At 50.9% G+C, this 27,932-nt stretch overlaps 11 protein-coding genes across 11 annotated transcripts; 7 read left to right on the forward strand and 4 right to left on the reverse strand.

The window, feature by feature from the left end:
* Positions 1-2,226: 2,226 nt before the first annotated feature.
* Positions 2,227-3,658, forward strand: EGL2_2 (Endoglucanase EG-II; the record flags this gene model as incomplete). Its single annotated transcript, XM_064837704.1, has 4 exons — positions 2,227-2,552; positions 2,607-3,006; positions 3,064-3,346; positions 3,396-3,658. 4 exons carry the CDS (start codon positions 2,227-2,229, stop codon positions 3,656-3,658), a joined length of 1,272 nt encoding a protein of 423 aa, XP_064694408.1.
* Positions 3,659-4,111: 453 nt separating this feature from the next.
* On the forward strand, positions 4,112-6,269 carry LTS14_005006 (uncharacterized protein; the record flags this gene model as incomplete). The annotated part of the gene is made up of 2 exons (XM_064837705.1): positions 4,112-4,495; positions 4,554-6,269. 2 exons carry the CDS (start codon positions 4,112-4,114, stop codon positions 6,267-6,269), a joined length of 2,100 nt encoding a protein of 699 aa, XP_064694409.1.
* A 452-nt stretch (positions 6,270-6,721) lies between these two features.
* ARH1 (NADPH-adrenodoxin reductase) lies at positions 6,722-8,452 on the forward strand (the record flags this gene model as incomplete). Its single annotated transcript, XM_064837706.1, has 2 exons — positions 6,722-6,982; positions 7,046-8,452. 2 exons carry the CDS (start codon positions 6,722-6,724, stop codon positions 8,450-8,452), a joined length of 1,668 nt encoding a protein of 555 aa, XP_064694410.1.
* Positions 8,453-8,535: 83 nt separating this feature from the next.
* Positions 8,536-11,887, reverse strand: LTS14_005008 (uncharacterized protein; the record flags this gene model as incomplete). The annotated part of the gene is made up of 3 exons (XM_064837707.1): positions 8,536-10,422; positions 10,483-11,541; positions 11,594-11,887. The coding sequence occupies 3 exons, from the start codon at positions 11,885-11,887 to the stop codon at positions 8,536-8,538; spliced, it is 3,240 nt and encodes a 1,079-aa protein (XP_064694411.1).
* Positions 11,888-12,191: 304 nt separating this feature from the next.
* Positions 12,192-13,605, forward strand: LTS14_005009 (uncharacterized protein; the record flags this gene model as incomplete). Its single annotated transcript, XM_064837708.1, has 2 exons — positions 12,192-12,428; positions 12,478-13,605. 2 exons carry the CDS (start codon positions 12,192-12,194, stop codon positions 13,603-13,605), a joined length of 1,365 nt encoding a protein of 454 aa, XP_064694412.1.
* A 2,076-nt stretch (positions 13,606-15,681) lies between these two features.
* LTS14_005010 (uncharacterized protein) lies at positions 15,682-16,991 on the reverse strand (the record flags this gene model as incomplete). The annotated part of the gene is made up of 2 exons (XM_064837709.1): positions 15,682-16,722; positions 16,770-16,991. The coding sequence occupies 2 exons, from the start codon at positions 16,989-16,991 to the stop codon at positions 15,682-15,684; spliced, it is 1,263 nt and encodes a 420-aa protein (XP_064694413.1).
* A 1,413-nt stretch (positions 16,992-18,404) lies between these two features.
* Positions 18,405-19,413, forward strand: LTS14_005011 (uncharacterized protein; the record flags this gene model as incomplete). The annotated part of the gene is made up of 4 exons (XM_064837710.1): positions 18,405-18,566; positions 18,616-18,992; positions 19,050-19,232; positions 19,293-19,413. The coding sequence occupies 4 exons, from the start codon at positions 18,405-18,407 to the stop codon at positions 19,411-19,413; spliced, it is 843 nt and encodes a 280-aa protein (XP_064694414.1).
* A 344-nt stretch (positions 19,414-19,757) lies between these two features.
* LTS14_005012 (uncharacterized protein) lies at positions 19,758-21,305 on the reverse strand (the record flags this gene model as incomplete). Its single annotated transcript, XM_064837711.1, has 9 exons — positions 19,758-19,823; positions 19,881-20,006; positions 20,065-20,135; positions 20,189-20,259; positions 20,318-20,330; positions 20,388-20,619; positions 20,670-20,791; positions 20,851-20,909; positions 20,962-21,305. 9 exons carry the CDS (start codon positions 21,303-21,305, stop codon positions 19,758-19,760), a joined length of 1,104 nt encoding a protein of 367 aa, XP_064694415.1.
* Positions 21,306-22,251: 946 nt separating this feature from the next.
* Positions 22,252-23,745, forward strand: LTS14_005013 (uncharacterized protein; the record flags this gene model as incomplete). The annotated part of the gene is made up of 9 exons (XM_064837712.1): positions 22,252-22,362; positions 22,427-22,455; positions 22,510-22,567; positions 22,632-22,966; positions 23,016-23,274; positions 23,336-23,352; positions 23,419-23,458; positions 23,511-23,543; positions 23,605-23,745. The coding sequence occupies 9 exons, from the start codon at positions 22,252-22,254 to the stop codon at positions 23,743-23,745; spliced, it is 1,023 nt and encodes a 340-aa protein (XP_064694416.1).
* An 80-nt stretch (positions 23,746-23,825) lies between these two features.
* On the reverse strand, positions 23,826-25,738 carry LTS14_005014 (uncharacterized protein; the record flags this gene model as incomplete). Its single annotated transcript, XM_064837713.1, has 7 exons — positions 23,826-24,050; positions 24,097-24,318; positions 24,374-24,503; positions 24,551-24,662; positions 24,711-24,857; positions 24,912-25,307; positions 25,357-25,738. 7 exons carry the CDS (start codon positions 25,736-25,738, stop codon positions 23,826-23,828), a joined length of 1,614 nt encoding a protein of 537 aa, XP_064694417.1.
* A 552-nt stretch (positions 25,739-26,290) lies between these two features.
* On the forward strand, positions 26,291-27,404 carry LTS14_005015 (uncharacterized protein; the record flags this gene model as incomplete). The annotated part of the gene is made up of 4 exons (XM_064837714.1): positions 26,291-26,359; positions 26,410-26,760; positions 26,824-27,179; positions 27,275-27,404. 4 exons carry the CDS (start codon positions 26,291-26,293, stop codon positions 27,402-27,404), a joined length of 906 nt encoding a protein of 301 aa, XP_064694418.1.
* Positions 27,405-27,932: the final 528 nt, after the last annotated feature.

Below are 27,932 nucleotides of genomic sequence, written 5' to 3' on the forward strand. Positions count from 1 at the left end.
GACCGAGTCGAGTCCCCTCTTACGAGATATCCGTTTATATAGTACGCTATCGAGGTAATTCCTTAGGGTACTAGTACTATAACTAATGCTAGGATAGCTAAGAGCTAGGTTATACCTCTTATATATAATATACGGAGCCGTAGATATTATCTTCGCTCCCTCCTCGAATAGCTCCTATAATAGAGTAGTTTTAGGACCCCCCTATCTAATAGGCGACTTATAAAACTATAGATAGTTTACCTAACCTATCGGTATCTACTACTTTATATAGTACTATTATTCGAAGTCCTTACTATATCTCTTTCGCTAGATATACCCTATCTCTCGAGCTTTAAATAGTTATACGTCGATACTATCTAACTACGTAGACGTAGTATAGCTAGTATTCTACGCCGACTACGAATCTTCTTACGTTAGTTCGAATTTATCGTTATTATCCTTCTTATCCTAATTTATATAACTATAGTTATTGTCCTCCTTATTATAGTTCGTATAATTATACTTCTTATCTACTTCTAGTACCTAGTCGCGCCGTAGTCTTAGATCGAGTAAACTCTTATCTATCTCGTATCCCTTAATTCCTAGTATTTAAAATATTAGCGGTTAAATTAGTATATTATTATCGTACCTAGGTCCTTAGGTTAAAGGCGATATAGGATAAGAGGCTAAGGCGCTTATAGAAGAGCTCTAGTCTTTATCGGATACGTCGTCGTAGTACTATATACGTCGCGTCGGGGTCTCCTTTACGTCCGTATAGCCTCTCTAACTAGAAGACCGAGAATCCCCTTTTATAGGCAAAGATAATACTCTCTCTTTTAAATATCCTCTAATACGGCGGATCGGAGTCTTTACTTAGTACTCTTTACTAAACTATCTAGTTAGAGGCGGTAATAATAATAGCGTACTAGAGTCCGACGGTATTATAGGAGGTATCGCGATTTCGTATAGTCGGTAGGTAGTTAGTAGGTAGTCGCCGCGTATTACGAAGCTTAATATCTTTACTAGTAATATAAGTAGGATATAACGCTTTCGATAGTACGGAGACTAGCGTTTCGAAGCGCTGCTTAACCCGAATACTTAGGTTAGCTTATACCGCCCTATACTAAGAATTTAGGTTCTAAGGCCCTAAGGAAAACCGCCCTAAATTTAAAAGCTAGTTTTTTAACCTAAACCACCCTAAACCGCCCTATAGAGGGGCCTATATAGAATAGACGTTTCCTATATAGGTAGTTTATATTTAACCTAAGTTACTAACCTACTAAAAGGTTAAACCTTAGAGTAGTTACTTACCCGACCTATCGCTTAGAACTTACTCGTCTAACGAGCTCTAACCTCTTATACCGTAGGTATATAATAATAATACTACTAGCATATACCTATACTCTAACCCTAGTACTACAAAATACTATTTAGACGTACTAGAAATAATACCGGATAGATAATTAAGTACTATAAGTAAGATATATTCTATTTTAGTATATAGAACGGCGCCTATAGGTAGTTCTAGAAGTATAGATCCTACTAAATAGGATCCTACTAAAATCTAGACTATATAGCTTTACGCCTTACTAGATTTAGGGAGGATCCTACTAATGTTTAGTTGCCTCCTAGGCCTTATTTTAGTTAGGACACGCGACACGGCGAGGTGCAACCGTTAAGCTCAAACGCAAAGGTAGGAGGTAAACATTGAATTTCGACTTAATGCCTGAGGCAAAATGTGGCGGCTCACCCCGCACCGCGGCTCAAGGGATTTCGGCCCTGTCGCCACCGTCAAAGCCCTTGTGACCACAACCAGTCACGCTTGCACGACCATCATGTCTGCCAAATGCACGTTTACGCATACTATATCTTCAACCCCTGGCCCTGGCAATTTACAGCCCGTCTGCGTGATCTGGAGGCCCACCCTGATATATGGAGACCGAGGCTCTACGACAGATCTTAGCGCTCAGAATCAATCTACTTCAAAACGCTATAGCTGTACGGTACTGTACCTGCAATCACCACCCGCCAAGGGCCCATCTCGAGCGCGATGGAATCGCTCGCGACCTGCTTCAGGCTCAATACGATCATGTATGTTCGTGCCGTGTCTCGTACAAACTGTGATCATAATCTGGTAGGAGGAAAGCATACATATTGACCACAACTTCCCCGTCTCTCGTCTTGCCCGCGTCACACATTAGTCTCTACTTCACTTTTAAGCACAGGCAGGACCTTTCCATATTCAAGATGAAGACAACAATCGCTGTCTTGGCTGCGGCCAGCACTGTCGCCGCTCAGCAGTCCGCTTATGGCCAGTGCGGAGGTCAAGGATGGAGCGGAGCGACCACGTGTACATCTGGCTACTACTGCTACGCACAGAACTCGTACTACTCTCAGTGCGTCCCGGGTACTGCGTCGACTACAGTCAAGACGACCGCAAAGCCTACTACCGCAACGACTACGGCTAAGCCTGTCTCCTCCACGAAGACGACCACGTCTTCAGCTGCTCCCACCTCCAGCGCTCCTGTGACTAGTGGCAGTGGCAAGGTGAAGTATGCCGGTATCAACATCGCGTAAGCCTTTCTCATCTCGTTAACAGCATTGCACAATATCTAATATCGTGGTAGTGGCTTCGACTTTGGCTGCGACACCACCGGAACGTGCCAGCTGGGCACGAACGGTGCCTACCCACCTGGCGCAAAGGGGCAGGCTCAAATGAACCACTTTGTAAAAGATGATGGTTTGAACGTCTTCCGTCTGCCCGTCGGTTGGCAATACCTTGTCAACGGTGTCCTCGGTGGCACTCTCAACGCGGCCAACTTCGCCACGTACGATACACTTGTGCAGAACTGCCTTAGCTCCGGTGCAGCTCTCTGCGAGATCGATGTACACAACTACGCTCGATGGAACGGTGGGATCATTGGCCAGGGGGGTCCCACCAACGCCCAGTTTGCTTCCCTCTGGAGCCAGATTGCGGCCAAGTACGCCAACAACCCAAAGATTGCCTTCGGTGTCATGAACGAGCCTGTGAGTTGCTGTCAACCCTTCGCGTTATGACATGAACTCATTCTGACGTCCTGCTAGCACGACCTCGACATCAACACGTGGGCTACTTCCGTCCAAGCTGCTGTTACAGCCATTCGTCAAGCTGGTGCCACTTCGAACATGATCTGGCTGCCCGGCACCGACTATACGTCTGCAGCCAACTTCATCGAGAACGGATCAGCTGCTGCTTTGTCCAAGGTTACCAACCTTGACGGCTCCACTACCAACCTCATCTTCGACGTGCACAAGTACCTCGACTCCGACAACTCCGGTACCCACTCCAGCTGCACGACCAACAACGTTGCTGCTTTCCAGACTCTTGGTACGTTAATGTCCTCTCTCAGCTCCTTTGTTACGCTAACACACCACAGGCAACTGGCTCCGCATGAACAAGCGTCAAGCCATCCTCTCAGAGACTGGCGGCGGACCCACCGACAGCTCATGCCTCACAGACGTCTGCCAAGAACTTGACGAACTGAACCTCTACAGCGACGTCTACCTCGGCTGGATCGGCTGGGCCGCTGGCAACTTCGACCCCAGCTACGTGTTGAGCGAAGTGCCAACCCAGAATTCCGATGGCTCGTTCACGGATGTGCCGTTGGTCACTCAGTGCATTGCTGGAAAGTTCCACTGAACGAGGAGAGATGAGAGATGCTCGTTCGACTCGTCGACGCTTGCTTTGCAGAGCACACTTGTTTTTTTCTATAGCCTAGTAAAAGTGTTACATCTTCTCCTCCATTATTCTCGCAGCCATATTAGTGTTACTCTACTCGTGCTGCTATCCAAAGCATCTACTCATCTCCACGCGGCTTAGAACGTCATGCTCGGCAATCTCACCCGCCAAAGTTCCGACACAGATAAGGTTATCGGTTGCTATGGAAGCGTTGTCAAGACTCGACGCCACAAATAGACAAAGGACCATGATTCGTTCGTATGATGGGTTCCAGCATCTACATGCCTGCACAAACACCACCACACGGTCTCTTCTGAGGTCACATACATTCTTCATTATCACTTTTGCATACCTCTCGCTGTGGCTCATCCACCCTCTTCCGGCCCAGCGCTCCGGGTCAACATATCAGTCAACATGGGCGCCGACAGTCAAATGCCATACCTCTACGCCAACAACGAAAGCCATAAGAATCGCATCTCCTACCCATACAGCCACTTCAACCCCAAAGCTGTGACTGAAGCTTCTTACGCCCGCTTGAGCCAGGCGTCAGAAACCAAACCAAAGCAAGAAGGCCCATTGATTAATTACAACCGACATCCGGACAATTACGAGGTCTGGCAGGGTAGACAGCAAGATTATAAGCCGTTGCCGAAGGGGACCAAGAAGGCGGTCGTGGTGACGAGATGGGTACAGTTTGCTTTACGTCTGCACCAAGAGGTGGTGGCTTTAGGACTGTTGGTATTAACCGTCGTGCTGAAGGGGACGAGTGGAGCTGAGACCTACTTGTTGCGAATACCAGTAAGTCATTGCGTCAAAGATGCGAGAAGGGGATCGGAATACTAATGTCATATCTCAGCAAGCATGGGACTCTCTCATAACCCTCTACGCAATCTACCACCTTATCCGGCCAGCCAAAGCCCGCACCCCGGCCTCCTCCTACTCCTATCACACCTTCGCCATGATCATGGACACCTGCCTCATCCCGCTCTACGTCTACATCGCACTAGTGGTCAATGCAAACGCGCAGTACCCACCTCCGCAATATCAGGCAAGCGGCGATCTTGTACCTGGCAACTGGCGTTACACTTCGCTCCTTGTAGGTGGCAGGACAACGCCCGAGGTCATACTGCTGATCGTGTGGACTGGAGCAATTGGTGCTGCTGCTTTGCATCTCTTGAGTGCTGGGATCGACCTCTATCTGATCATCACCTTCCGCAAGATCGCGAATCTGCCGCCTGATATGAACCCATTGGAAGATAATTTGACTGCGAGGAAGTCGGTGGTGGGATCGAAGCATAAGCACAAGAACAGCGAGATGACCGTAACGACCACTGGCGACGATATGACTCTGGCAGAGCGGAAACGTCTCGCGCACATGTCTGGGTCCACGCTCTCGATTGCCGAACAGAGCAGACTCTCCACACCCGCCAAGGATGATGATAGGAATGTACCTTTCGGTCACTCACGTAACGGCAGCCAAGCTAATCTCGCCTTCTCGCCACACAATCCCGACTCGGCTCGCTGGTCTCGCCACCAATTCGAAGGACAGCAACAGATCTATCGCGAAGCCGGGAGTCCTCAACGCCGTTCCAGATACGAGATCAGACCAGATGGCAAGCTCGATGTACGCACCAGAGGCGGATCACAAAGTCCATCGAAGCGTGACAGTCGCATCACAGTCAACGAAATGGATCTAGGAGAGGTTCGAATGGACCGTCCATCGAAGCGTGACAGTCGCATCACAGTCAACGAAATGGATCTAGGAGACCTTCGCCATTCGAACCTCTCAAGCAACAACGTCGCATCTGCTGGCTACGGAAGAGCTATCACGCCACCTCTTCGCAGTCCAGCAATGCCAAACGCAGCCGGCGACAAGGCTGCTCAAGGCCAAGAGCAAAGTACAAAGCTGCTAAATGACAATTGGTATGTCTTGGATGCTGAGGATGATGAGTACGAGAATCGCCCACCAGTACCGGCAAAGAATGGGTACATGGCTGTGCGCGACCGTCACGACTCTTTCATGCCTGTCGAGACCACGGGCACAAGGAGAGAACATGCTCGAGAGCTTATGCCGAAGCCACTAGGCATGCATCCACCCACCCCGCCACAAGACACACAGTTCCCAGACCCGTCAGAAGACTACTACAGCTCCGGGGCAGGCGTGGAGCGCAATCCAACAAACGCCACCCAAACCAGCTCAATCTACTCCCAAGAATCTGCCACCACAGCAAAAGCATCTGGGACACCCAAAGGAAAATATTACGGTGACCTAGCAGCTGCTACACGCTCGATCTTGTCACAAGCATCTAACACACCGCCACCGACTTATGCAAGTAAGTCTCGGACGCCTTCCCCAGATAAGATGGACAGGATGGGTGGCAACGGGAGAGTGGTGAGCAGAACGGGAGCAGACATTGCTGACGAGAATGTCCTCTTTCTTCATCCTCACGAAAATGGTAGCAAGCAGAGTATGCGTGGCCTGAGGAATCGGGATGTGAGTGGCAAGATCGCTGAGGAGGGTCGTGGTGGGAACGGAAATTGGCGAGGGAGTTGGGGAAGCAGAGGGTATTAAGGGCCGCCAACGCAGCGGATTGTGAGAGCGCCATGTTTGGGATAGTGCTTTGCGTTGCATATTTGGTGACCCAGGAGGTTGGCAGCTAGGTGTAAAGATCCAGGTTGAAGCGGTATGGTACATAGCGATGGCGCGGAACTGATGGTGGCGCAATGATGGTGTTTATGGGCGTTCTCGGCGGCGAGCATTGTATACGTATGTAGAGTGGTAGTCACAGCACAGTCAAGTGGTATCAACGTTTCTGCAGATGGCCACATTGTATCGTAATCTTCACGATGTCGGCTTCGCGGTGTTCAAGACATGTGAACCTGTTCTAGTCTTTACTTCGATGCCATGACCACATCTACGCCGCTGAGTGCAGTATAATACCACGAACTACTCATGAGCATGAACTTCCTCACCAGGCCCATGACTCTGGTGTCTTGAGGAGGCACTTTCATGTCTCATACAAAATGCCGCCACGCCTCCCATATATTTGCCAGAGATGTTGCGCTCAGAGTATTGTCAAGCAGGCTCTCCGCCACGCCCACAGCACAACACACCCTCGACGGCCCCTCCAACTCGCCATCATCGGCTCCGGTCCAGCAGGCTTCTACTCGGCTTATAGACTGCTCAAGAAGCTACCCGACGCGCGGATCACCATGTTTGAGCAGTTGCCAGTGCCATACGGCTTGGCGCGCTATGGTGTGGCGCCTGACCATCCCGAAGTGAAGGTACGTTTACCTTCGTGCCTTCCAAGCTCGTACGTGTGACTAATACGTGAGATCTCACAGTAGAAATGCACCGAAACGCTCGAGACTGTGGCTAGAGAGTCACCCACCAACTTTAACTTCTGCGGCAATACACCCATAGGCACTGGACCTGGCAGCCTACCATTGACCACGCTCGCGCCACACTTCGATGCGATCCTCTTCGCCTATGGAGCAGGAAAGGACAAGCAGCTGGGTATACCGGGAGAGGGTCTCACGAACATCATCTCCGCCCGTGCGTTCGTGGGATGGTATAACGGACTGCCAGAGTATGCGCATTTGCATCCCGACTTACAGGCGGGCGAGACAGCGGTGGTCATCGGACAAGGAAACGTTGCTCTCGACGTGACGAGAACACTGCTCAGTCCGCTCGATGAACTGCGAAAGACAGACATCAACGAGGAGACCATATCCGCATTGAGCGAAAGCAAGATCCGCGATGTTAAGGTCATCGGAAGGCGAGGACCATTACAGGCACCATATACCATCAAGGAATTGCGAGAGCTCATGCATCTATCTGATGTAGGTTTCGCGCCGCCACCAGAAGCATGGGACGATCTACTGCAGGCGCCGTTGAAGAAGCTACCACGGCAACTAAAACGAATCGCCGAGCTGCTGCAGAAAGGGTCGAAGAATCCAGTACAAGACTCATCAAAAGCATGGCAACTCGGCTATCTCCGCTCACCAGCCGCTTTCCTCTCCTCGGACGGCACAACTCTGCAGGCCGTAGGTTTCGAACAAATGGAGTACGAACGACCATTGTCAGAACTACTATCTGGAGACGCACAAACCGATCTCAATAACCTCCGAGCTGCTAAAGTGAAGCCCACGGGAAGAAAGACATCAGTACGCGCCGATCTGGCGTTCCGTTCCGTCGGCTACCTTTCCGAACCATTAGACGGAATGCAAGACATCGGTGTGCCGTTCGACAGTGTCCGTGGAGTCATTCCAAACGACCGATGGGGCCGTGTAATAGCGCCCGCGACAGGCGAGCAATCTACTGGATTCCCTGGAGAAGCTTACGCCGAAAGCGAGGGCAGACATACCGGAGCCATTGATGAGAAAGTTCGAAGAACTGATTCCGGTATTAGCCCAGAAGCCCACCATGTAGCCGGAATGTACTGCGCAGGCTGGGTAAAACGCGGCCCCACGGGCGTGATAGCGAGTACACTGGACGATGCATTTATCACTGCGGACGTTATTGCTCACGATTGGGAGAGTGGAAGCCCATTTGCCAATAACGACAAAGAGAGCGGAGGCAAAGGCGGCTGGGAAAGCCTTCGACGTGAAGTGGAGGCGCGAGGGATCCGTCATGTGTCATGGCACGGATGGGAGAAGATAGATGCTGTGGAGAAGGAGAGAGGTAGGGAGAGGGGCAAGGTCAGAGAGAAGATCAGACGAGTCAATGAGATGCTGCAAGTCATTGACTCCTAGCTAAAGTGGGAGATAGATATAACCATGCACGAACACACATCGCATCCAGGTCGCCTCCCTTCACAGGTGCGGAAGCCCATGAATCAGACCTTCCATCGTCTCATCCAAGCAAGCACATACTTCTCCATCAACCCTTCGGATACTGGATCTCGTACTTCGACAAGAACCTTGCACTTCTCGACCGTCTTACTTGTCTCGAAAGTCAAGCCAGGCGCATCTTCATCCTCGACTGGTGCTAATGCGTTGCCATACTTTCCTCGCCAGAAATCCAAGAGTTTGATACTAGGATTCTTCTCCGGATCTTGCTCACTACTTGCTAGCTTCTCTAGCCATTCCGAAGGCGAAGCTATGTCGAAGTGGGTATACTCTCCTTTCTCTTGCAAGCGTCGGAGGGCGGGTAGTAGATCGTCTCTCCAGCTGAACGTCCTCGGGTTCAAAATATGGTACACCAGCTTCGCCTCATCCTCCACAGCCATACCGCCACCAGCCAGCGAGATCTCCGTAACAGCTTCCGCACAGACATCGACTGAAAGCCAACTCGGCTTCTCATCTACAGCCGGCAAAACACCGGTCGTGATAGCACTCCTGAGCATGAGAGGGATGGCTTCAGTATCATTCCAAATCCCGGCCTTCGTATCGCCGCTCAATTGGCCGATCCTCAGTACCCTGGCTCTCATACCGGTGTTTTGCATAGCTTTAGCTGTGATGTGTTCAGCGACCATCTTACTGCGTCCATATCCCGTCTTTTGTGCATGACTTAGGTCTTCAATGATCCTCTCGGGAATGGTCGCAGGCTTTGGCGTGCTAGAAGCCGTCGAAACACTCGAACAGAAAAAAAAAGATGCGGGCTGTGATAGGTGGGAACGGATGCAAAGGTTGATCAAGTTGAAGGTGCCGCGGATGTGTTGGTCTTCGAACGATCGAACGCCGAGGTTGAAGTTTACGGCCCAGGCGCTGTGGATTGTGCAGGTGACACTCTCCAGAATGTGTTCGAGATGCGGGACTGGGAGAGCAAGATCTGGTTGGCTGAGGTCGCAGGCTAGAGGTCGTATTCTCTCTTCCTGCTCGGGCGTGAGTCCGATTTTGCGATCAGTAAGGGACTGTTTGATTCGTTGCTTGGCAGTCTCGTGCGAGGAAGCTCGAGCGAGGACGATGATTTCCTTCACTTCACCCCTTCGAAGCAAGTCAGCGAGAATGAAAGCACCGAGGTTGCCAGTCGCACCTGTCAGGAGCACGGTATGTCGCGATGCATCTAGCAATGACTTGGTCGAAGATTGACGTTGATGGAAGGCCGAGTACATCTCAATCAACCTTCTCATCTCTTTGACCTCACCATCATCGTCATCAAGTGGTCCGCCCGTTCGAAGAGCAAATAGGTACCTGGCTAGTCTAGAGACTGTACCACATTCGAAGACAACATTTGTACTCATGCTCGCACCACCAGACCCCAGCTCCAGTTTCTGCCGTATAGCCCGCCATATTCGTGTGGTCTGGAGACTGTCCACTCCCGCGGCGAAGATATCGCTCTCAACGTCCTTGATAGGAATCCGTAGGTCGTCACAGAAACGAGACATCAGCCACTGCTCCAGCTCAGGCACTTCCAAGGCCAACTTTTCAACACCTTGACTCGATGACTCCAGTCTCGCATATGCAGCTTGGATCTCAGCATCGAACTGCTGATACACCTGTGCGCGGATGAAAGTCCCTTTATCTGTCTTCGCGTAGTCTGCAGAAGCTGGCATAATGACGACCATCTCCTTAATGATCCTGGCAAAAGATTCAGCTCTAGCTGAGGCAGCTTCTACCGCCGGCCACACTGCGTCCAGGTAGTCCTGGCCCGATAGGTCTGTGGCCTTGTCGGCTGGTCGGAAGATGAGGACGCCGGGAATAGTCTGCTGGAAGCCGAACACAACGGCCTCGCGAACGATATCTTCTTGGCGAATCCGACCTTCCATTGGCAGAGGGAGGACCTGCATAATTGATCAGGTAGTCAGCAGATGTCTCAAACGGTATAAGGAACATAGTCGTACCTTCTCGCCCATCACAAGTGTAATTCGATCATCCGCACGGGAGAGGTATTTGTAAAAGTTGTTCTTACTCGGATCCGAGTGTCGAGTAAAGAGATCGGCTGTTCGGAAGCTGTTGGGTGGATCATCCGAATTGACGGCGCCTTTAGATGGTAGACCATCCAGCCCTACGGCCTCAAAGACACCGGGAGCGATCTCATCCATAAGCGAAAAGTCCTTCACTGGGGGCCATAGCCGCAGATACGACCACTCCCGATCCGTAGGCGGTAGCCCTCTGAACGAGGTCATCAACTGGCCAGTCTCCGTAGCACCATAATTAGCAACCAGGTTGACGCCAGCATCGACCAATCGGTCGCCTAGGTCGTCTGGACATCCACTTCCGTTGAACAGAACCAGGTCCGTAGCTGCCAAGGCATCGATACCCTCCTTCTTCTCAGCCAACAACTTGAGAACATACGGCACCGCGACAACAAGCCGTGGCTTCGCTGCTGAAATGGCCCTGAGCATGTTCGTGCTCGTGACAGGTAAACTATGATTGGCAAGAAACATTGGAGAGCGGGTATAGAAAGCCCGGCCCAGCTCCATGAGTCCGCCAGAGTGGAAGAGCGGCGATGCAGTGAAAGCACGCATACCGAAGGATTTGCGGAAATTGGCTAGACATTGTAGGTTGCTGAGATAGATGGGTTTCGGGAAGCCTGTTGAGCCGGATGAGTGAAGAATCCATGCAATCTTCTTGCTTTGACATTCATGCCACTTCTCATCGTTGATGAGTGGTGTGGCAGACTGTCGTCCATGCCAGTCGTTACGTTGCAAAAGTGTTACGCCAGTGCAGCCAGGACGATCGTTCTCGATATCAGCAATCATAGGCGTGAACTTCTCCGAAGTAACAATCGTCCGACTCTCACACATCTCCATCAGTCGAGCATAAGCAGGAGCTGTGAGGCGGGTACTGAGAAAGAGTACAGCATAGCCTAGACGATTGAGAGCGAATTTGGTGAGGATGACCTCGAAGCTTGAGGTGGCTAGGAGTGAGATTACTGGTGCTTTCTCTTGTGTTGGGTCCTGCATGAATGTCAGCAGATGGTCTGGGAATGTGATTGACAGTGTTTCTTACTGCTGGTGAAAGTCCACTATCCATGTAGAATGCCACTGTAGCGTCGGTATAACGATCAAGATCGATGGCCGTATGTTCTTCAAAGTCATCGACGTCGCTTTTGGGATAGCATATAAGAGGTTTCTGGTCTTTCTGCTGTGCATGACTTTTGAGAAGTCCATCGATCGTCTTGAAGTTCTCGATAGTTGGATATGCTGCATGGCTGAAGATGCTGGCTTTGGGTGTGTGGTCCTCAACAGGTGATGTCAAAGATATCGAAGTCTTTGATGACCGAGTAGTCGTTGTGGTCGCCATGTTAGATGTGAGAACTAACAACAAATGCATCAAATGTGGACGACGCCCACGTCTGTTATAACCACGATCGTCTCCGCAAGCGCAAGGCATATCCGCCTGCTTTTCTGCCTCAAGCGCGGATAAACTCATCATTGGCTGTGCTAACGCTCAATTAACATCCGCTTCGCGCGAAGTCCTTCCGATCAACCAGCTTTTGTTCTGCCAATATGGCGATTTCGCAGTGACTCGGGTATTCTGTGGTGGTCATAAAAATCACATGTACCTGCAGATGATATCGAAAGATGTCCCCGATACATAGACGAGCATGAATACCCTTCGCGGTCTCCGGCCAGTTTGCCACTCGTTTGGACCAACTCCACCATCGACACGACTCTTCTCAAGCACAGGACGACTCCATGCCGACTTCACTCATGCGGTTGTTGGAGCCGGCGCTGTCGGTCTTGCCATTGCGAAGCGACTACAGCAAATCGCTGGTGCGTCTGTCGTGCTGATCGAGAAGCATGGCATGGTGGGAAGTGAGACAAGCAGTCGAAACAGTGAAGTATGAAAGCATGCCTCATGCCGTGGGACTCATACTTACGCTAGTTCAGGTGATCCACGCTGGCCTATACTATGGGCATGATTCGCTCAAAACGAAACTCTGCTTGAAAGGAAAGCAAATGATGTATGACTACTGCTCTCGCAATCATATCTCTCATATGAACTGTGGCAAGTGGGTCGTAGCGCAGGATCAGGATCAGCTGGACTCCTTGGAAGACGTTCACAAATTCGCAGGCAGCATCGGCGTGCCAACACGATTCATCTCAGCCGAAGAGGCCAAGCAGAGAGAGCCAGACGTTCGAGCAGAAGCCGGTGCACTCGAGTCTCCGTCAACAGGCATTGTCGATTCACACGGCTTTATGCAGTTCATGCATGGCGAGTTCGAGGATTTGGGCGGCATCACAGCACTGGCCAGTCCCGTCACACGCATCCAGGCTCCTACAGCCGGCAATGGCGACTGGAAGATATGGACGGCTCCACCACAAGCTAGCGAGCCACAACCGTCTTCTCCGAGCGCTGCGGTACCAGAACTAGAAGGGGAAGATACCTCAATCACAGCTGAGACTATCATTAACAGTGCTGGTCTGTATGCTTGTGCTATCAACAACATGATACTACCGGAGGAGAGACATCGAACACCATTCTATGCGAAGGGTACTTACTTCTCATACTCCAAGTCTTTCCCAAACCCAAAGACTTTGATCTACCCAGCACCAATACCCGGCCATGGTGGTCTAGGAACACATCTTACGCTAGATATGGCCGGTCGAGTACGATTCGGACCCGATGTAGAGTGGGTTGATTCACCAAATGATCTCGCACCCAGCCCGAACAGCAAACGCTTCGCGGCCGCTCTCGAAGACATCAAGTCATATCTACCAGGCATCGACACCGACGCAGTATCACTAGACTACGCGGGTATACGACCGAAGCTTGGAAAGCTGGGAGCTGTAGCCAGCGGCAAGGGATTCCAGGACTTCTACATCAAGATGGAGGAGGGTTATGATGGCTTCGTCAACTTGCTAGGCATAGAATCACCAGGCTTGACCAGCAGTCTTGCCATCGCCGAGGAGGTCTACGAGATTTTGTATCGTGGTGGTAAGGCATCGCAAAGTATGGATAGGCAGGAAGTGATCAGAGAGCCTGGAAAGGAATTTGGGATTGGAGGCGATCAATAAGGGATTTTTCATTGCACACTCGGCTTCTGCCATAACAGAATGACACCATGCTCGTGTACAGCTTCCCTCGAATCTAGAATCTACCAACGCCGGCTTTCTGCGAGGCTCTTCTATACTAGCAAACGCACGCCCAATCGGTGCCTTCCATCCTCAACATGCGATCGTGCATTGGCCACTGTCACAACCTCAACAGAGATCAGCCAATGCACGATCGTCTCGAACAGTCGGTGAGACTACCTTAACGCAGCGTACATCGCAAGCGCTTCGCTATTTATTCGACCATCCCTCCTAGTATTCTGCTTCTCACTTGGAGATCGATTGTCGTTGGACGACTTGCTGGAAGGAGCTTTGTTCTTCAGTAAATGTTTGGCCGAAGATGTACTGGACGTTGTCATGATCGAAGCATTTTCGGACTGGCATTGGCCGGCTGAAGTAGGCATTGCTGAGCTGTAGAGACTCCGATGTTTGTTGTTGTAAAATTGGAAATACTCTAGCTATGTACAGCAAGGTCGATGTAAATCGGATGGCTAGAATTCTGTAGCTATGCTAGAGGAGAAGGAGGGGACTGTGTATTTATATTCGCGAAGACTCATATCTCGGACTTGCATCAGGAACCGAGCAGGCAACAATCATCTACCAGACATCATGCCACTCGCAAGCATACTGGTCAGATGAACAATCATTGGTGTTCGTACGAAGGATGAGCCGTGTGTGTAACATAATCTTACTCCGAACGCCGCAACTTGCATCACAGCAACGAGACCGCGCGTGTGCTTACGAGCCAGATCAAGGCATCAATAGTAAACTTGCCGTCGTACATTTCACGGACGTACGACTTATCGACAGATAGAATCTCCTCCCAATGGTCTCATTAGCAAATGGGCCATTGCTTGACGTGGTTGAGCTCGACACGTGTGAGTCATCGTTCACGATCGCGAACTCCGTATGTTGAACGAGTCCGAACAAGGATTGGACCGTCGCCAAGATGCGAAGTCGGCTTATAGCATCGATGTGTGGTGTGGTGTGAGTAGACACGTGCTCCTGGGCTGACCATATGAGGAGATTGAGAAGAGCTTGACTCATGCATTGGGCAATGAGATGTTGGAGCTCGGATACATCAAGCGGGTCATCGGACAGTACGAACTTCTATCGCCAGTCCAGGCATCCCAGACCAATGCCAGGATCAGGTCATGATTTCGCCTTGGAAACGAACAACAGCCGCTATAATCCGGATTAACCATTGGTGACCTTGTACCGCATGCTCACCATAAAACAAGCTCATGTGTTAACGAAATCTATCCCCGGATCTGTGCAGCTCTCTAATGATGCTCTCAAGTTACAGGCTCGATCACCAGTGCCACACCCGTGCATTGCTCAACATCAGACTCCGTAAGCACCGATGAATGCTCAAGCTGCCTTGCCCCAGTTGCCCAATCCCGAGCAAGGAACAATTTTGGAGCTCGCCTGGATTTGTATATGCACACCATGGGCGCAAAGGCATCACCCGCCGGATCATAAGCCGCAGCAACTTGAAGCCTGTTTCTTAATATGTCTATCGCTACGCCAAATGCGATGACGAGTGAACTGGCAGGCGATCGATCTACGGGGTGACAACGTACCCTGCTCACTCCGTAGCTACTGAACTCGTTCGAATACGCATGCAAAATAAGTCTGGCATGATCAGCCACAACCAGCTGGCTGCTGACGGTATTGCTTGTGAAGATGGTTTGGAAGCTAGCAGCGGCAGGCAAACTAGCCTCATTGCGTGATCCGTCCAGGTATAGGCTACCATTGACGGACACGACATACAGGGGCTGGCCTGCAATGCGAATGCTGACCCTCTGCTCCTGACCGTCGATGACAGAGGGAGCAAATGTCCCTTTCTTGTGCCCGTTCTCTGCCGACTTTGTGCTTCTCGTGGATCGTACCTCCAGTGACAAGAGTCCTTTGCGATCAAACGCCGTTCCTTCTTCGTGCTCGGAATCATCCGTCAGTCGTGATCTCTTACTCTGGGAGGATCCCGCATCGTTCGGTGCTGTTCGTGTGTCTTCGCCTGGTTGAGTGCCTGTCTCAAAATCATGTCTCGGTGCGGTACGTGCATGACCCCGGGCAAGACCATCCTGATTCCTGATTCCCGCCTGATGAGTCTGAGTCTTTGTTCTCGACACTGCTGGACTGTTTTGTACCAAGGCAGGTAGTCTTGACCCGGCCACTCCAGTCTCTATGACCTACGGCCTGCTTCTTTGTAACGACAGCGTCAAGCTCGGCAACAAACCCTCCTCTGGCGAGCATGTGCCTGCTCAGCTCAAAGCCATTCCGACGATCTCGAGATTGAGTATCATACTCGGTTCCTACTTGGAAACCAGGCCCAATATACACACTTACATCTGCGCCGGCGGGCTTGCCCAGCTTGACTTCGGCTTGTATGCCAATTTTGTGCTCCACAAGCGCTGTAATATTGAGGTTAAGGTTACTTTCGAACTTCTTGACCTCTTTGACGTGTGGCTCGAGACCGGACGCTTCGACACTCCTCTCGTTTGATGAGTTCCCAGAGATCTCAAGCTCAGGCCACTCGAGTTCAGCCCCAACGAGGAGTTGTGCTTTCGAGGTTTGGGACACATCAATGGTCACTGACATGGTAGCTTCGTAGTAGATGCCATACCCTGCGATTGGACCCAAGCTGACGTATGGTAACATAAGCTCACCAGATAGTTGTCTCGCGAATATGGGCGCTGACCATTGCTTCTGATAAGGTCCGAGAAGTTCCAAACCTAGCTGAGCGATGACTTTCAGGTTGGAGCTCCGAACGCTTAGCGACGAGGACGTGATGCCGCTCGCAACAGAAAAGACGATACCACCGTCGATGGTGAAGTCTCCCTCCAGCCGACAGCCGACACAGTAGGCATGGAATTGCCCGTTCAGATACAGTGTCATTGCTGGCTGTCCCATGAATTCGGCCGTATTGTTTGCGAAGTGCGAAGTGTCGATGTGCACATTCGTGCTCGTATGCTGTAGCTTCTGCATGGTTTTGTCAAGTTTCTGCAGAGTAATGTCGGCCGCACTCATAGTCTGCTGCCCGTTCTTTGTTTCTACCCACTCCAAGACACTGATACGATTCTGCGAGGTTTAGCCACAGCCGTCGCAACAGTGGTAGCGTCGCTGACTTTGGCAAACTCATTTTTCAACTTGGTGAAGATGTTCTCCTTTCTGCGACGCACCGACTGTGACGTCGGCAAGAGAGGCGCAGCTTCGTCCTGCACGTGAGTATTACCACCTGTTCGAGGTACCAGCTGCCTCCGATCTACGGAATCGAACAAACTCGAGCCTTGCCCATAGCTATGATCGAGAGCTTCGTCGAAAGGAGCATCGAATGCTGAGGACACCATATGAGTGCGGCTCTTGGACTGCCCAAAAGATAAGGTAGCGTTCGTGTGGGGACCAACAACATCAGCATAAGAAGACTGCCTTACCTACGTGTCAATCGTCTGAGGACCTGTACTTCGTCCGGACAGACCAACGGAGTGGATGCTTTCGACGATAAGCCAGCCATGCGTAGCTTCGGTATTGCCACATTCCCTCAAGGCATGCACGAGCGCGAAGGGTACCGCACCCTGCCAGTGGTGAATTGCAAACTTGTATGCTGCATCGCCGGAGAAAGTGATACTCGCACTCGTGTCGTTGCAGACCAGTCCGTCGATGTGGGACGTATGTAACAAGTTGACGACTGGCATCGAGGTCCCAGAGACTTCTATCGTGGCAGGATGCTCAGAGTGGTGGTAGTGAAGCTGTAGCTCGTCTCCCGGCTGCAAATTTGCATAATCAGTACGATCCAAGACATCTGGGTGCGCAGCTGGAACGGGTATTATGTGGTTAGTGCGAGCGCCGCCTGCCCGGTGTAAGAGAACAAGGGGAAGTGTCGATGCGTAGTGCATTCTCATGATTATGAGCGATTACAGTAATCTTGGGATGTATACTTCTGGCACGGTCGGTTCCAGACTCGCCCAGGTAGCAGTACTGAAACCATGACCTTCGTGCGTTGGCACACATTCGCCACGAGGGCCAAGACTGATATCACAAGCATGACCGAAGCTTTGCTGGCTGTCGCGAGCGTGCCTACTGAACCAGGTGCAGCATCATGAGCTGATGACAGCGCAAAGGCCACTCGCAACCACCGTAGCCATGAAAAGTGACAGCGCATCCGATCCAGAGCTTGTTGCTACCACATGGATGACGACTAGATGGTACCATCAAAGTGCGATCTGTAAGGTCGCTATAGTCCACTCCCTCCAGAAAGATTGCTTTGGTCCTGGTTAGGCAATATCTCCTGTTCGTCGCATCCGAAGTAGCGCATCGATCACCGGTGTGTGGGCCGCAGGCATTGAAGTACGGTAGCGACAGCGTGTCCGGATCGACGACGCGCCTTCCACCGCGATGAAGACCTGCTTTGCCCGTATGCTACCGCACTATGCACAGGGTAATTCTGGACACCTCGTGGGACCGTTCGAACCGTTAGTCGAACACGTGTGCCAGGCAGCAGCTATAGGATGATGTAGTCAGCCTGAGTATGCTGTATCACAACGCTCCCAACCATGCAGTGGCTATCACACGATGAGAGAGCAGGTGAACAGGGAGCGAATCGGAACATCTTTCATTCGATCCCGACTCCAGGTTTCAGCCTCGGCTCCACATCACTAGTTCTATACTTGAGGATGAGGAACCACAAGTTGTAACTCTTTCACAGTACCACCAAACAGCCTACTTGTGAGGACTCGGAGACCAGGACCTCAACACGTGAAATCATGGGCGTCTTCTACGAGACCATACCAGAGACTCTCATCGATTGGATACGCGCCCAAAATGTCTTCTGGGTTGCTACTGCGCCGTTGTCGGGATCAGGCCATGTCAATGTCTCCCCGAAAGGTGGCAAATATTTCGGAGTGCTAGACGAAAGGACGTTCTGGGCATGTCTTTCTATCATGGTTGGGTGAAAGCTCGTGCTAACGGTAGAAGTACCTAGACTTGTCAGGCAGCGGCAATGAGACTATCAGCCACCTCATCGAGCCTGGTAACGGCAGGATCACCATCCAGATGAACGAGTTCAAACGTGCTGCGCCCAAGATCGTCCGGCTCTGGGGCCATGGTCTTGTCCTACCACGAGAATCGAAAGACTTCAACCACTTCGTGGAGTCACAGGATTTGCACGACATGTTGCGAGAGCTACCTGGGCACAGATCCGTCATCATCGTGGATATCCATCAGGTCGGCTCATCTTGTGGCTTCAGCGTCCCCTACATGGATCACGCAGGCTTCAGGACCACTTTGAACGACGTCTATGCCAAAAAGGACAAGAAGTTCCGAGAGGGCAATAAGGATGAATCCATGGAGAGGTATCATCGTTCATCACATCCCTTTTTGCCTTGTATGGTCGTCTGACTCGTAAACAGATATTGGTCTTACAAAAACAGCTGGAGCATTGACAAGCTTCCTGGTCTACCCAACGTTGTTGCATATGGGAAGCGTAATAAGATCGAACCTATAACCAAGATGGTCGGTCCGCGCGCGCCACAAACGCATCCATATACAAAGCTGGACAGTAACATCATGATATTCATGATGATAGTATGGAGGTAAGTGCAACCGATGGCCGTTCTGAGTGTATAGAGATGACCCTCATTAACGCCTTCCAGTTTCTTGGCCGGCGTTCTCATCACATTGCACTTTGAAACACTGCTCGGCCTCATAACGGACTTTGTCCCACCGGCGATGATCGATCTGCTTACCCAAGCGATACCACAGACCAAAGCATAAGGTCTAAAGCGGGAGCATGGCACAGCTACTGCACATTCATGGTCGGCCCTTGGCCATAGTTCGATGGTGCCCAATGATTGCACGGAATTCCACTGGTCGTGTTCTCGTTGATAATATTGGCGCAGTGCAAATGTCTTGTCAGTTGTTATCAACGAGGCGGAGCGACGTGTACTTATCTGGTAGACTTCTTGCTGCAGTGTGGTGTTGTAGAACGGCAAACCCTGTGTCTGGTTTAGTCCCGTGATGTTTACGTCTTGAAAGTAAACATCGTTGCATGGATGGGCGGAAGCGCAGTGTCTATTATTGTCAGCGAGTTGCAGCACGAATCCTGGTTCTGACGCTTCTTACAAGGAGGCGGCGATGTTGTACCGAGACGTCGCAGTGATGTTCTCAAAGTGGATATCCTCAATCTTATTTTTGAGTCAGTCCATGATGGAAGCAGTAGTCAATATGCAAGACTCGTGTACATACCTGCTCTTCGACGTCTCACAGGCACCCGCGTCTTCTGTGTAAATGCATTGGGTGATCTGCAAAGGAAGCGAGCAGTTGATCATGTCGAAGTCTTTGAAGGTAATATTCCTGATAAGTCCGGACTGAAGGTAATAGTCAGGTGAGCCAAGTCGTTGCATCGGAATCCACCTCGCAACTTACACCACCACCACCAGCATCTCCATTACTTGAGACACCAGCCGTTTCACCTTGCCAGGTCTTGATGTATGCTCCTGGACTAACTATCAGTGGCGTGTCGAATGGCTCCGGGCATAGGTTTGCTTACCGTTGAACGTATCTATGGTACGCACTTGCTCAAAGACGATGTTCTCATCGTAATCTGGTGAATTTGGATACCTTGGAAGATCAGAGAAGATGTTCGGACAGTGGTGTCATCTCTCGAGGTAGTACTTACTGGCCCACGGAGCCTGATTGTTTATCACTGGTCAGCACCACTCGACACTCAAAGCGATGACAACACTCACCTATGGTCATGCCTGCACCCCCGTAGCACGTAACATTCTTTACGTGGAGGTTGGTTGTGTTGCCTTTGGCAGCTATACAGTCATCGCCTGTCACGACGGTCCAGTTCTCCATCAGGATGTCTCGTGAGTTCCAGGTGTCACTGCCATCGGTGTTGACGGTGTTCCACCTGCTATTAGATGTACCGTTGACGTAGACGTCTTTCATTGTGACGTTATGGCTATATGTGACGAACTGGCAGCCCGTTAGCATATCGACCTCCCAAGTCGCTTTGCTGGACTCACAGTTGCCCAGAACTGTTGCTGGATGATACGCAAGTTCTCTATCCAGAGATTGGTGGAGTTGGAAAAGGTGATCGTGATGGGACGGCCAGGCTGATTCGAGTGATTCTGGTTCTCGTCGTACCCTCGTCACAGTGTCAATTGTATGACATTGCCAACTTGTGCTATCCATGAGTATACTCACATGTCTGACCATTGCCGTTGATCGATCCTCCTTGGCCGAGGAAGGTCACATTCGTACCGCTAGCGACTTTAGTATAAGATCTTTGGCAGGCGTGAGCGTGTGAGGACCCACCCAAACAGCCACGCTGTAGACTGATTCTGCAAGCCAACGCTGATGCTGTGAGAGAGCCAGTATGGCACATTTGTCGAGAAAAGCAGCTCCCCCTTGAGCTCCACGAGACAGTTCAGCAGACCAGTAGTATTGACCACGGTGTTTAGATGGAAGGTCTCCTCGGTGAACACGACTGTTCCATTGGTTCCGCACTGGTCGAAAGCCTGATGGATGGACGGCGTGTCGTCCACGTTACGGCCAAGATGTATCTGCGATTCAGGATACAAGTAACAGGTCGTCCCGTTGCTGACTACATATGCTGAGGCAATGCCAGCGAACAACGCGAGTCCCGAGAGTGAAAGCATCATGGTCAAGGCAAGTATCAGTACACGGCCCTGTCACATACTGAGTGGCAAGGTCTTGCTTTTAGTGACTTGACATTCATTTTCGTCACTTCACATCCTCCACCTCTTCTCCGCATCGGCATATGCTTTCGTGTGGAGAGGTCGGTTGTTAGTCGTGGAGTTGCACATCTTTGCCACTCTGGGGTGAAAATCATGCTGCTGTACCACTTCGAGTAAGCTTGCCAACATGAGAACTGTCCATGCTGGCAAGCATGCCCTCTGTCACAATTCCACAGATGGCATGCGGTAAGCAAGCTGAGCTCGCGGCATGCATGAGTCGACTGATGCTCTGGTCATCAAGGCCTGGAAGGAAAAATCACTCCATCTGCTTTGAAAGCATGACGAACCGAGTCGTTGTCTTGTTTCGTACGACACTCCTAGCGCAGAGTCCCAGAGGCGGCCACCAAGCACGGTGAGAACGATTGGAGTCGACATCGGATCACAGGCAAGATCTTCGCCCTGAGGGATTACAGTATAACGAAGTTTATGATCTGCACCAATCGAAATTCACTCTACATTACAACTGGCCCGTGCTTGATTCCTTACATTCCGATGGCTCGGCCGGATGATGGTGAGGTTGACCTCGATGACTACAGCAGTTTTACAGGTCTCAGGTAAACTACACCTTGCCGCCGTACACTCATCATAAGCTGCCTCATCGTACGCCCTGGATTTCGACACAAATCGAAGCACTCACGACGTAATACGTTACACGGTCCAGCGGGAAGAACATCGGCCCCCGCATGTGCCATCGAATCTGGCCTTGCGATGAGCCTCTGCATGCTTTGAGCTGGTGTATATTGCGGCTCTCAGCGGGAGGAGTCGTTATGGCCGGGGCCAGCTATATACTACAGGACGACGTTCAGAGATGTAAGTTCTGCATATTCCCTCCATCTGATCCGCCAAGATGAAGGTCGTGCAAGTAGTGGGCTACAATGAGAACCTCAAGATGGCTGAGGCCGAGCAGCCCACGGCTACCAGTCCTCTCGACGTGATCGTCAAGATTGGGGCGGCCGGTGTCTGCAGGGCAAGTCTACGCACCGACTATTGGTGAGGACGTTTGTACTGACCTCTCTTCCCAGACGGATATCCATATTTTGGAGGGACAATGGTAAGTGGCCACGTCTGACCGTATCGAATCTGTGTGACTCACAAAGTCTGACAGGAAAGAGAAGTCCAATGTGAAGCTGCCGTACACGATTGGCCACGAGAATGCGGGATGGGTCAGTAAACAGCACGACTTTCTTCGACCATACGTTATAGCTGACAAGATCTTTTGCTCTGTAGGTCCACGAAGTCGGTAATGGCGTGACATCTGTCAAGGTCGGCGACAAAGTAATCTTGCATCCTCTGGTCACCTGCGGCCTCTGCACAGCATGCCGCTTCGGCGACGACGTCCACTGCGAAGACAGCACATTCCCAGGAATCAACGTCAATGGAGGGTACGCAGAGTACCTCAAGACAACTGCTCGAAGTGTGATCAAGCTGGACGACTCTCTTGAGCCTGCTGACGTTGCAGCTCTGGCTGACGCTGGTTTGACCGCATACCATGCTGTTGCCAAGGCTGCGAGGCTACTTCGACCAGGCAACTTTTGCGTTATCATTGGCGCCGGTGGTCTCGGGTATGGTGCAAGGTGATCTCTCGAGATGTGTGCAAGCTGACTCCTTCAGACATATTGGGATCCAGGTAGCAAAAGCAGTCAGTGCCGCCACCTTGATCGTCTTGGACCGTAATGAGGCTGCTTTAAAGCTTGCCAAGGAGCTGGGAGCAGATCATGTCGTTCAGTCTGGAGAGGGGGATGATTTCGTCAAGAAAGTGCTTGAAATCACCGGCGGCAAGGGAGCTGAAGCTGTGATCGACTTCGTGGCAGAAGGTGGATCGACTTCGACAGGAGTGCAAATGATTCGACGGGCGGGCAACTACTATGTGGTATGTATTAGTCTTGCATATCTCTAGAAATAAGTAGTAATACTGACTTCACTCCTCACAGGTCGGCTATGGCGAGAAGTAAGTGCCAGAGCGGAAAGATCAGCTTGGAGGGATGGGAGACTAATACTGATTGTCCCTACTCAGTATCAATGTGCCGACGATCGATATCATCTCTACCGAGATTGTAAGTCTCTGAGTAATAGCACACATCGGTGCATGCTAACCAGGTTCTTCAGAACTTCATCGGCAACCTTGTTGGATCATACAACGTGAGATCATACCCTGACAATTTGCATACATCCTTAGATGTGATGTTGACACATTTTACAGGACCTAGCAGAGCTCATGATTTTAGCCGCACAGAACAAAGTGAAATTGCACACGACGAAGTACAAGCTGGATGACTTCCAGAAGGCTCTCGACGACTTGGCCGCTGGGAATGTTCGTGGACGTGCAATCTTGGTTCCGTAGACGAGTGGAGGTCAGTCAATCTCGCTAGAAACGGAACTGCGGGCGTGAGATATCTATCTAGGCCTACAGAGCACTCTTCCTTACAGATTACTTCTCGGAACAGTAAAGCTAAACAGATTGCGCCCATCGTCGTTTGTCTTCACAGTTCCACTTCGCCCGATGGGTTCCACCTCAGTAGTCGAACATGCTTGCAAAGTCTCTTCGTCTGCGTGATTGGCGATGAATCGATGGCCATTCGACTTTAGTCGGCCTATGATGAAAGCTATTGCAGGTCTGCCATCTCTGCCGAACTCCACAGTGTAGGTCTACAGCCGTCAGTGCGCTCCTTGACTTCCGCAAAGCCGTACATACCTCAACAGTAGCAGGCCCTTCCACAGTCCCGTCCACCAGAGGCACTTGTACATCCGTGACATATGTTGGCAAAGGCTTCTCATTGGGATAGGGTAAGCCATCCAGCCGGGGACTTCTCGACAGGCAGACGACATGCTGATACGTTACGACTCCGCCATTGGCCAGGATCAGACCATTTTTGCCTCTGCCACTCCGCAATCGTCGTGTCATCTCAGTGATAGCCTGCATATTGTCAATGATAGATAAGTCTGATGAGTTTCACACAAGTAGAACGAACATGCATAGAGTAGTTGTTGCCAGCTCCGCCGAACGACGTAAGTCCACCCAGAAGTGTTACCGGTTTTGGTGCATTGCCTACTGGCATGCCCCAGCTATTCGTAGCCAGCTTTGGCACAATGGGAAAACAGCTGTATGATATCAGCAAACGCACAAGTTTATCGAATGGCTGGCCTACGAGTAGAAGTCATAGAGATCGATGTCTGACTTCTGAAGGCCAGAAACTCGTAGTCCTGCATCAAGTGATCGCGATATAGCAGGACTCCACCAGAACGAAGGACGTTTCCAGACTGGCAACAGTCAGCTATGCAACACCTGTGAAGAGGTCTGCCACTGACATTCAGCGCTGTCTTGTGTACCGGCACCACCCAAAGCATATATCCACTTCTCTTCAGGTATGCCAAGTTCTCGTGCGTACTCAGTCGATGTAACGATACATGCAGCAGCCAGGTTCACAGTGTTGAAAGCGTTCATCAGTAAGGGATCTGAATTTTGAGTCAGTACTCACGCCGGCTCCTGATGGCCGTATAATAACGCACAAGGAAAGCAGATCATGCGATTCTTCTTGCTCACAGCTCCGATACTCTCTGCACTATCGGCTGGCCTGCCATGACTCCAAGCGTACTCGTTTTGCTCAGCAACCTTCGCGAACTCTGCATATAAAGCCGCGCTCTCCTTGTGATTCTCAGCAATACTTTGGTTATGGTGAGCACGATAAGCGTTTTCGTAGAGTGGATAGATATGAATAGGATTGCCAATGGAGTGCTTAGATCCAACATCTACAAGATCAGTTCCTGTTCGCTCAGGCGTCCAGCTGCCGGGCAACGCACCAGGTTTGAGTTCTCGTGTGGTGGGCGAGAAGACGCTGTTGACCTCTTCTGCAAGAGGTGTCCAACCAGGAGGAGGCAGCTTCTTCGCAGCCGCACATGCGGATACTACGACCATCAGCGTTGTGTCCCTCTCAAAAATTATCGATCAGCGTACACGACGCCAAAGCTTCGCCACCCGTCAAGATTGCAACCTTGCTCTCTCCTTTTGATATACGCCTTGCAGCTTCGTCCAACAGGTAGGCCGGCTGATTGCCTCCATGGTCAGTGTAGTGCTGTCTCTCCGGCTTAGCCCCTATCCTCTTCGATATCAAGCCAGGTAGATCGGGATATGGCCAAGTCCATGTGCGGACAACATCAAGAGTGTCGACTTGCGACTGAAGGCTAGACTGGGCCGAATTCGTAAGTCCACTATCTTCGAAAGCTTTATCAATTGCTTGGACCATCAATTCGAGCGGCTCGATGGCATCCTCGACCTTGCGAGACCTGTTGACCACATCTCCTACGCCAACGATGATTGGGACAGCTGGGCGAGTCATTGTGTACGGCCTTATGCTGATGCCAGTTTGTCAATAAGTTTTCTACTGAAACGCGTTCATCGGTCGTCGATTTTGGTCTGGGCACACAATCTGTCCTTGGTCCTTGGAAGGACAAAAGGTACTTACGGCAACGTCTGCTGTTATATGTGGTGGAGAAAACGAATGTGCCTCGGTCTCACTTCTGGCAAGCGACCACTGGACGAACGTTATTGTGGAATTAATCCTGACATCTATCACGAATCAAACAGCATCTGTTCCATCGCGTCTGGTCGAGTGACTTGGCGGTAACAACACAATGTCCATAGGGTCGCTTGGTTTCCAGACGCAAAGCAGAGAGCTGACGAGATCGGTAATGGTCGGCATGAGTCGCTCTCTGGTCCTCGTCGTACGCCTGGCATACTGGAATCTGCGCATACAACAGCTTCCAACTCCACTTCCCGACATCATTTTTCCAAGCCGACACAGCTGCATTTTGCCGGCATGTGTAGCTGTCTTGTACATTGAACATTCTTTCAGGCGCTGAATTGATCAGTAGATGGTAACCTTTCGACAATGACGGACCTCAAAGATCTTTCTGCACAATCGCTCTTCAATGTCAAAGGCTGGGTAGCTGTTGTGACGGTAAGGGACGGACAAGCATTATCGTGGAGAAGATACTAATCACCTCACAGGGCGGCGGCACAGGCCTAGGACTCATCACAGCAAAAGCACTGGCAGCGAACGGCGTCAAAGTCTACATCACCGGCCGTCGGGTTGAAAAGCTCAAGGATGCCGAGATGCAGGACTCATCTTCCGGTGGATCGATCACTGGTCTGCAGATGGACGTGACCGACAAGGATAGCATCAAAGCAGGAGTCACGGAGATCTCCGGAAAGGAGAAATGTGTCAACCTCCTGATCAACAATGCTGGCGTCACAAGCGTCAATTATGGCGAGAAGGGCATGCCCGAGGGCAGTGTGGCGGAAGTCAGCGAGGCTATGTTTGCGAGTCAGGGGTTCGAAGAATGGACGTCAATCAACAAGGTGAGTGTTACAGTTCGATGCCTTCTCGTGTGTGGCTGACACGATCGTAGTAAGTGAAATCAGGCTACGCCTAGACTTCTACTCACTATGACCAGGGTCAATGTCGCATCCTACTACTTCACTTCTGTAGCTTTCCTGCCACTATTGACCGCAGCTCGAGATCACGGCTACTCGGAAGCCGGCAGCATCCTCAACATCTCCTCGATCTCTGGTATCACCAAGGCTTCCCAGAACGGCCAATTCAGCTACAATGCGAGCAAAGCAGGCACTATCAGCCTCACAGAGCAGCTCGCAGTCGACTTTAAACGTCCTGATATTGAAGTACGGGTCAATACCTTAGCTCCAGGATACTTCCCGAGTGAGATGACCCCTATCGACAAGGAGGATGGCAACGAGAAGAAGCACTTCAGGGAGAAGTGGTAAGTCAAGATGACCCTAAGAGAGGTCTCAGGCAACTACTATTAGCATTTGCGTCTCGGCCTGGCTGCTCGTCACACCTACTGACATCTGATAGGGGCATCCCATTCGGCCGAGCAGGAAATCCTCGAGATTATGCTGCTGCCATCCTAAACTTTGCTGTCAACCAGTACGTGACTGGAAGTACTCTCACGATAGATGGAGGATGGCTCTTGGCCAGCGTTTAGTCAAGATATCGTTTCGAGTGGCACAAGTGACCATATTCGCAAATATTACTTCGTGGTATGGCAGCATAGCCAAGCAGATTTATTGTTTTTGCCAGCTCCTATTGTCGATCCATTACATGACATTTTGATATTAATTGTGCAAATCTTGATATTTCAGCAGATCTCGCACTGCGTGCGTGGTTTGTGCGTGGTTTGATATACGAGTCTCGTCTACCTTTGACCTGAACATGCCAAGTATTTCTCTCCAAGCTTTGCCCAGCAACGCTTGGCCAGAGAACCAAGACATTTCCAAACTCTCTTCTTCATGGTATCGTCACACTACAAGAACACTTCACGTCGTTCAGTACTGCATGCGGGTGACAATTTGCAATACAATGCAATCAACTGTGGAGAACGGTAGACCCGTCGGACTCACAGCCTGCGTTACCTGGTTCCCACCAGACGCACCAGCATCCTGAGCGATACCCACACCCACTCGTGGCCTTTTATGCGGTCGTATCGTGCCTGGTTGGTGAAGACCAAGCACAA

Source organism: Recurvomyces mirabilis (assembly GCF_035927965.1).
Source record: "Recurvomyces mirabilis strain CCFEE 5264 chromosome Unknown scaffold_12, whole genome shotgun sequence".
Taxonomy (NCBI): domain Eukaryota; kingdom Fungi; phylum Ascomycota; class Dothideomycetes; order Mycosphaerellales; family Teratosphaeriaceae; genus Recurvomyces; species Recurvomyces mirabilis.